Here is a 9420-nt window from a genome sequence, read left to right on the forward strand (position 1 = left end):
CGAGTTTAAAATTATACCCTAATGAGTTATTATATGATAAAAGCCTAATGTAAGAATACCTACAGATTAACTTAATCTGTATCATGAACATAACGTGCAAATAGGAAGATTCATGAACCAGCTGTCCTAAACTCTGCGTCATCCCCTTGCATCACTACTGACTCACCCTCTACAGCTCACTCCTACAACTTGTTGCCCACGCCTGGTCTGTTTCTCACGCCTATATAACAGATACTTTCTCCTTCAATTTCATCACATCTCTTTCTCCTTTCTTTCCTTCTTCATTCCTCTTTCTTGATATTGTCTGAGTGAAACAGAGAGTGAGGGAGAGAGGGAGATCAAAAGAAACTGAGAAGAGAGATAAAGAGGGACCCGAGAGAGAGAGAGAGAGGCAGAATCGAGAGAGGGAGAGAACCGGAGATGACCCGTGGCCCAACGAACCCGGAGAACCCATGACCCGAATCTCTTCTTTCCCTTTCCGTGATTCTTCTTCTTTCCTCCTTGTCTGGCCGAAATAGAGAGAAGAGACCCAATCCTTTTCTCTTCTTTTGATCCCATTTCTTTTCTCCTTCTTCTCAGCTGAATCCGAGTGAGAACAGAGAGAAAGAGAGATGAGAGCTGAGGGAGAAACACAGGGAACCCGAAACAGAGGGAGAGAGAGATCAGGAGAACAAGAGAAATTGAGAGGCCGAAAGAGAGAGAGACAGCCGAGAGGGAGAGAGTGAATCAGAGAGGGAGAACCGAGAGAGGGAAACCGACGGAGGAGAGGACCCAGAAGAACCGGAGCTGAAACCTGACTCTCCGGCGAGACCCAGACCCGATCCTCCATGGGTCATCGCCGGTGACGAACCCAGGGGCGATTTCCGGCGGTTCTGGCCGGAAATCCGGCGACTTCCATGGGCGATTTTCTGGTGAATTTCCCCAGCCTTAAATTCCTAATGATTTCTTGTAATTTCTGTTTGATTTATTGTGATTTTCTGTTATGTATTTGGATTTATTGAGTATTTGGATTGACCCGATTGTGTGTATTTTTCTGGGTTAGCCGTGTGTGTGTTTTGTGTGGGTGTTCGGCCGTGTGATCCCCTGTACCCATAGATGGGTGATTCCTAGATAGGTTTGATGTTGGGTATTTTCTGGAAGGACTGATTTAGAATGGGTATTTTTGTGGGTTCAACCGATTGGGTTTCTTGTTGGATTTATTGACGATTTTGAGCTGTAGTGGTCTTTGGCCATGTGCTCTGTTATGAATTTGGCCGTATGTGGGTGGTTTTGTTTGAGTTGGAAGTTGATGTTTTATGGACTTTTGCCAAGTTGAACTAATTCCCCTGTTTTCCCTTTGATCGGCCGAATACTGTGATGTTTGTGTATGTGGTGTTTTTCCTCCCTGTTTTGGTTGAGCCGTGAGTTGAGTGTTGAAGGTTGCTGTGATCACTTGGTGAATTTTGGATTGATTGTGTTTTGGGTGGGTGTATTTCGGTGGTGTAGGTGTGAGATCCTTGTGTTTTCTGTTATGGGTATGTGTTGGCTGTGGGTGATTTTAGGAGTTTTGGTCACCTCAGCCGAGTGGGCTGATTTGGGATTATTATGTTCTTGGTTCAAGATAGTTGTAGAGTGTTTGATGGTGTGAATGGGTTTATGAGTTTTGATGGGTTAATTATTTTGAAATGTTTTGGATTCTATTATCTTAGTGGAAATGATTATGGATTAAGGAATCCTTATTAATATATTTTTAAGTGGTTCTTTTGAGAGAAGAGGATTTTTAAAAGTGCTAAATAAGTTGTGATATTTTTATAGAAACATGATTTTGATGTTATTATTATTATTTACTAAGTTTAGAATATAACTATTAGGTTGAGTTCATAAATTCATAATATAAATGATTTCCAAGTAAAAAGGGTAATTGTATCTATGTGTACACAATTATGATCCTTGAATAATAATATTAACACTCTCTATATATAAACATATATTTATTGCAGAATATGAGCTATTATGAGAACTGCACCAAAAGGCTGTAAGTATCTCTATATTTATTGAGGACGAAGCTGGTGGATTTTTCCATGATATTGTGTTTACTGCTTTATTCATTTGTTTGCGCATGTGTTCTTACATGTTTTATATTTTTAACTAAAATGGTTAATAACAAAGCTGGTATGCAGCGGGGGGGTGATGGCTGCCAGTGGAACCTTTGGCTTCCGTGACACTTAATTAATTAAACGGGTTATGACCTTTGGCTCATAGTCTGCTGGGACCTTTGGATTCCAGTAACAAACTAATAAATGTGAGAGTTGGCTAATATAGCTGGGGTGTTGATGGTATTGCCAACTGGGACCGTTGGCTCCCGTGACACGCTAATCCGGACCGTTGGTTCCTTCACGAGAGGAGTGCATAAAATTGATAATTAAGCCTTGCATTTAAAACTGTCATATTACTGTTTTATGGTAAGGTATAAATTTAGTATATGACTGTGATTAGCTACCACGGATTATATATTGCATATATACGTGACTATAAAACCATATTTGCATTGTGTGGCATTTATTAGTAAATCAGTATTCATATTATTATGGGAAACAGTGGACTCACTTAGGTTGTTTTGTGTTTTTATTTCTATATATATATATATATACATTGGTGCAGGTTTATAGACAAAGATTAGAGCTCGAGTGGTCTTCAAGTTAAAGATACATAGTTTGTATTTTGTTTGTAGCCTTCTGTGTTTATAGCATTTTATGTTGACAAGGTTGCTAATAATTTTCATGTATTCTCTTGTGTCACTATGGACACATGTTTCCATGTATTTGTTCTAAGTATTTTTTTTAATGAATGTCTAGAGGTATTTAATTTAAAAGCTCTGATGTGTTAATTAATCCAAGTCTGTTGGATAAATTATATTCCGCTACCAATTTATAACTCTGATGTTGTAATAATGTCACGTGAAAATCGAAATTTTCACTTACGCCTTTTTGTAAAAGGCGGGGCGTTACAGTTCTGGCATAGGCTTCCGCTTGATGATGGGCGGGGAGTCGGGGAGGGGTTCACGGGAGAGTTTTTGGTTGGAGAGGTCTCCGGCTAAAATGTTTAGTCCATGGGAGGTCTCCATCGGTTCTGGCATAGGCTTCAGCTTGGTGATGGGCGCGAAGTCGGGGAGGGGTTCGCTGGAGAGGTCTCCGGCTAAAATGTTTAGTCCATGGGAGGTCTCCATCGGTTCTGGCATAGGCTTCAGCTTGGTGATGGGCGCGGAGTTGGGGGAGGGGTTCACCGGAGAGTTTTTTGGCTGGAGAGGGCTCCGACTAGATTTTAGCTGGAGATTCTGGTTTCCGGTGAGGGAAGACCGAGCCATTTGCCTTTAGGAAAAACAAATTTTCTTTTGTTAGATTTAAGCCATTAAATAATTTAACTTCATCTGGGCCGTTGCTTATTTTTACATCACGTGTGCTGTAGTTTTTATCTACGGCACACAAGCCGGATCCTACCACCTCTGAGTAGTTAGGTCACCACCAAGGTTGATTTTCTCCTTTGCGACGTCCACATTCTCCTACATCGATCTTCAACGCAAACCTAAGCTTTTCCATAACAATATTCATTGTGGGTCGTTGGGTCGCTGGATCACATACATAGCTCTCCGCGACCCCCATGTATACCTTGAAAGACTTTGGAGCTATCTTGCCCTTCATATATGGATCAATAATTTAGCTGATGGTCCCCCACTCAATGCATTTTCGGGCCCAATTGACTAAGTGTCATTGCTCGGCCTTGACTTTTTTATCCAATGCTTTTCGGGCACATAATACTTCAAACAACACCACGCTACAAGAGTAAATGTCAGATTTTTCTGTTTGTTGCTGATGCCAGGCAAAATCCTGATCCAAATACCCTAGCGTACTGTTTACGAAGGTATTGATCAAGAGTACATGATCATCGTGTTATCCTGATAGTTTATGGGCAACCCGAAATCTGAAATATCGGCCACCCATTTCTCATCTAACAGAATATTTTTTGTCTTCACGTCACAGTGGATAATGGGTTGCTTCATGCCTAGGGGCAAGTAGTCCAAACCCCATGCTGCTCCGACGCAAATCTAGAGCCTTCGTTTCTAGAAATGGGATGTTGGGAGTATCATAGAGGTGGTGGTGGGGAGTCCCGTTGGTCATGTTGTCGTAGACGATTGAGGATCATCTCGCCCTCCTCGTTGCAGAATTTGATGAGAGAGACAAGGTGAACATGGCGAAGCAAAGAGAATGTCTTGATCTTTGTCGAGAACTCACGAAAACCTGGTTTTGACTCCAGATCAGGCATTAGCTAGATCGCAATCATCATTTGTACCCTTATCAATGAGACCCTTATACACATTGCCAAAGTCATCGACGCCAAATAATTAACTTTTCATGGAAGTTGTGGGTTTTTGTTTTTATTTCATCTAGTGAGAATGGCGTCAGATAGAACTGGGATTGTTCTGACGGGATATAATAATAGCAAAAATTAAGAATACTAAAAAGAGAACTCATGATAAAAGAAAAATAATGAAATGAAAGCGAAAGACCTTAGTCGCCCTATATTAAGAAGCAAATAGATAATAACTCTGAAATACAGAAATATTATCGATATTTGAAAACTGAATTAAAAAATAACACACTATATGCCTTTTATATTGGCTAAGTTTTGCGTTTTTTGAAAGAAAATACTCGGAGAAAAAGAAAATACAAAAATATTTCTAAACTTGATACAAGGCAAAATTCTTGTAAATAATAATAATATAAAAAAAGATATCATTCTAAAAATAAACTTTAAATATTATGTCTTATCGTTTCAATTCTTGTATATATTGATTTTTTCTGTCAATATATTAGAACTTAGCTGTTGATTCTCCTGCAGAGAAGTGGCGGCATAGTTCTTGCGGCAGGGACGAGGTTTTTGTTGACTTTGCTTTGTCTGGCTCGGGCCAGCACCAGAACTTTGACAGTGGATAGTAAGAAGCGTAGCGCTTAGTCTTCCTCAGTTTCCAGAGAAACATGCAACACAGCACAACCAAGAAGCCTGCACCACTTCCAATGGCAATGATTATTGTTTTCTTTGTCTTGAATTCGCTGGCTGTTGAAGCAGGTTGTTGAGCCAGCTGTGGAGAGGGCACACTTTCAGAATTGGGACCTGCAAGGTTTTTGTCGTAGTCGCTCAATTTGAACACTTCCACACCGTTTAAAATGGCATCGACGATGCCGTAGGCAGATAATCTAGGTAGTAGAGCAATGAAGAGATTAGGCTTGTTTTGGATATCTACTACATAGTCCTTGTACACAGGCGTCTCATTCCTTTGGGTCCACAGAATCACATCAGCCCATTCCTCGGCTATCTTATTGTCTATAATGATTTGGAATACCCTTTGGCTGGGTTTCGTAATTGGGAACACTATTTCGCAGAAATGGAGCCTCACCAAATAATAGAATCCTGGATCAACGGGTAATTTCAAAGTCAAATTAGAATGCAGGTTCTTGGTTGTATTTGGACCCATTGACACTGCAGTCCGATAGATATCATCTGGTGCAGTGTAATTTGATATCTGTGTGTATCTGGGTGTCAAAGATGGCACATGAGGGTTTACGCCTCCACTCAACCAAGAACTATCGTCCTGCTGGGACCATTCTCTAAACATCCCAGTGTCTGCTACTGCCGATATGAAGCCCCCGCCCACGTTTAATCGAACAACCTTCTCGAGTGCCATTTCGTAGTTGATGGAGAAGTGATAATTTTGGCCGACGTAAGGGACTCCTGGACCTTCTGGCCCATAGTAGAGGTTTTTTGGCATGGAGACAATCTCAATTCCATTAATAAAAGCATGGAACTTCCTAGAAGTGCTTGGAGATGGGATGAATGTCAAATTCAATATTTGATCCTTTTTCACGTTGATGCAGAACTCCTTAGAAAGAGTTTTATCTTCTTTAAAGGAATTAGCATGGATATAGATGGAAGCACTGAAATTCCGAAGTAAGGTGAAGGAATTGGCTTTGACAGTGAAAAAGTCCTGAGACCCTTCAAAGCCAGAGTAAGAAACTGGGTAAAAGTAGAAGCGAACGAATTTGGGACCAGGGGTGACATGAAAGTAGTACATGAATTGGGAATAAGATAAACGGGCAGTCAAGTAGGGGACCGTGTTTACCGAACTGTCTTGGAGTTGGGGTGTAGAGGCATTAGATTTATGATCACCTTCTTCAATGGGAGTGAATTTGGAGCGTATGTCTCCCATCCACACGCGCTTATTGAATTGATCGGTTGAGTTGCCAGAAGTGCCGCAGTTGAGGGTAATATCATCAACAGCGACGTAAGGAGGTGTAGAAATAGAGACTGCAGAGACATGAGAAAGAAGGGAGAACGAGAAGAAGACGTAGAAGATAGGGGTGAGCATTGAGAGGTTTGTCATGGCAGCAAGAGATCACTGACTGTAAGAATTAGCTCCTTTTTGTTCCGACCTGATATATAATATCTAGTTATCTACCCCCAAAATTTTCTCCATTTTGCATATTATAAAGTTTTGTTGTCTGATTCCGCGTCCTCTAAATCAGCCTTAAGTCATGCTGACTCATGCATGATTTGTGGGAGTTGTTGGAGCAGATATATATGGGCATTCGATGAATGATATGATGCTAAAACTTTACTGAACAGCTTTTAGTCATGGTCTGTGGGGGACATGTAAAAAGGAATGCAAATGAAGGGGCATACAGGTTAGCTAAGTCTGAGCAATGACATTAATGAAAAGAACTAATTTTCCTTAAATTAAAAATAAAAGATAAATCAACCTTTAGTCGTACATGTTTATTTTCCATTTTTTTTTTTTAGTTATTATAACTTTTGTTTTTTAAAATGGGGTTGAGTTTTTTAAAGACTCTTCGATCTTTTACTTAAAAGGGTAATTTAATTAGTTTAGAATCTTTAGATTTTTTTTAATCAGACTTAAAGGTTTAATTATTTGGATGAAGGCCACGACCTTGTACAGGAACTTCAAAAATAAGGTTCGAATTAATTGCAATAAGTTAAAGTTTAATATGATATGTGACCCATGCAGACAACAGAAAACATTTTCTATGTTATTTTTAGGGATCAACCAAATTTTTTCAGAAAAGATTTTCAAATAAAAATATTCTTATCTCTCAAATCATCTATTATATAAATATATATATATATATATATATATATATATATATATAAATAATTCCAAACTAAAAATAAAAAGATAAGAAATAGCTTGATCATGAGCTTTTATAAGCAGTGACAGAGGGGAGGGGAGGGGGGGCGGCAGGGGCCATGGCCCTCCCTCAACTTTAAGAAGAAAAATACTTTATCAGCAATGAAATCTTCCCCAAGTAACATTAAAAATTCTTCACTCTGTTTTGTTTGTGAGTTTTGTTCCACTTTTGTCGCTTCATTTACTTCATTTTCTTCTGCATTTGCCAAAATTCCTTCTTCTTTGTAAGTTTGGTTCGTTTGTATTTTTAGGTTCTGTATGTACGTGAATTTATGTTTGTATGTGGCATGTGGGTGTGTTTCTGCAGAATTATGGGTGTTTTTTGTTTTCAGTTTTTGCAATTGGGGTTGTGGGTGTTCTGGGTTGCTGGGCTGCATATGATAAGATCAGTGACTGTGGAGTTTTATTTTGCTTGTGATTTGGTTTGCATATTGGAGGATGTTTTGTGGGAAACGAGTGATTTGAAGAATGAGGTTCAATGTGGGGTCAATGGGTGGGAAGAGATCTGCTCTGAAGTCTAAGAATTTTAAGATCTATGCACAGTTTTTGTTGTTGTTCTTGTTGATCTGTGCCACGCGGGTTTTACGTGCAGTGACTAATCCAAGTGATGGTAAGGGCTGTTTAGATTGTGTTTTCTGGGTATGTTGCAGCATTATGATTCTTTTGTCTGTTTGATTGTTGAGACAATGTTGGAAATTAAATAGAAACCAAAGTCATAAATATTATGTCTATGCTGACTTTTAGGTTCTTTGATTGCATAAGTTCACCAAGAATTTAGCAAATTCTTCTATTTAGTTTAGCTCACCTGAGTTGAGGTTTTTGCTTTGGCAATATTGATAGTCCATGATTTAGAATTATATTTTAAATATATCTTTCTCATACTTAAATGACAACCAAACAAAACCCATTAATTTATGTCATTTTTATTTATGTTTTCTGGAGATGATCTACCTATTTGGAAAACCCTTCGGAAGCTGATACTTTTTTTTTTTTTTTCAATAAACTTTCTTTTCAATTTTGCTTATTGATTTTTAATTTGAAATGAATATTAAAAATATAAAAATTGGGTTATGTTTAATTTACTTAAAATTTGGTTATATATATACTTTAACCCCAACTTTTTTAAAAAAAAAATGAAAAAAAAAATTATTTAGCCCCCTCCCATTTAAATTTTTGGCTCCGTTCATGTTTATAAGATATTAAAATAACATTTTCTATGTTATTGTTAGGGATCAACGGCCAAATTTTTTTTTTCCTGGGTGCACGAAGTATTTCATGTCTATACCTTTTCAATAACATTAATTTGTGAGAAAAAAAAACAGCTAAATTTTTTAGAAATTAACGATACTTGTTTTAATTCATGAATAACGAACATATATTTTATTATTAATTATTATTATTATTTCACTTTTTTCTCGGAGTGAACATCCTCTGTGAAATAGATATAGAATAATAATGCATATAAAACTAGAATAATTTTGGGAATATGAAAGTAGAAGAACTTATTTTGGAGGTGGCCAAGACGTACAATAATTGACCTTTATCGTGTCTGATGCCTTCTTACTCTCGTGATAATCACGTAAAGCAAAGTGGTAGCCGAGGGCCAAGCCAAATGATGCATCTTTTCTTCTGTCCTCTCAACACTTTTGCTTTATCACTTCGTTATCTTTGATGTCGTGTTGCTTTTCACTTCTCCTTTATTCAATTCCCTTTCATTTTTTCTCGATATTGCTTTAGTTTTGGCCAATCACTCGGTATATATAGGGACCACCGGACCAAAACCTTTCTAAGAGCACTAACAACAAATTTTCAATCATTTTCTTCATACTTAGATAACAAAATTAATTTTTACTTCTTTATAAAAAAATACCTTATAATAAATTTCTTTACATTTTTTTATATCAATTAAATATTATTTTTTTACTCTTACTTTATTCTTTTTCTCTTTCCTACTTTTTCTCTCTTCCCTATATCAATTAAATATACATTTTTTATATTAAAATAATACATAAGGAAGGAATAGTAGACATGTATACATAAGGAATTACTATTTATTCCCAATCCTCTCATCTAAATATAGGGTATCTGCTATGAGAGATTTTTTTGATATTTTTCATAAAATTTTTCTTAAATATAAAGAAGAAATCAATATAGAATAACTGCCGCTTATGCTCTAATATTCA

At 37.5% G+C, this 9420-nt stretch overlaps 1 protein-coding gene and 1 pseudogene across 1 annotated transcript; both read right to left on the reverse strand.

Annotated features, from left to right (window-relative positions):
* Nucleotides 1–3743: 3743 nt before the first annotated feature.
* LOC133860532 (receptor-like protein kinase FERONIA) lies at nucleotides 3744–4350 on the reverse strand (annotated as a pseudogene).
* Nucleotides 4351–4805: 455 nt separating this feature from the next.
* On the reverse strand, nucleotides 4806–6503 carry LOC133859582 (receptor-like protein kinase FERONIA). The gene has a single exon (XM_062295023.1). It carries the CDS (start codon nucleotides 6413–6415, stop codon nucleotides 4847–4849), a length of 1569 nt encoding a protein of 522 aa, XP_062151007.1. The 5' UTR covers nucleotides 6416–6503; the 3' UTR covers nucleotides 4806–4846.
* Between the last annotated feature and the right edge of the window lie 2917 nt (nucleotides 6504–9420).

Source organism: Alnus glutinosa, chromosome 2 (genome assembly GCF_958979055.1).
Source record: "Alnus glutinosa chromosome 2, dhAlnGlut1.1, whole genome shotgun sequence".
Taxonomy (NCBI): domain Eukaryota; kingdom Viridiplantae; phylum Streptophyta; class Magnoliopsida; order Fagales; family Betulaceae; genus Alnus; species Alnus glutinosa.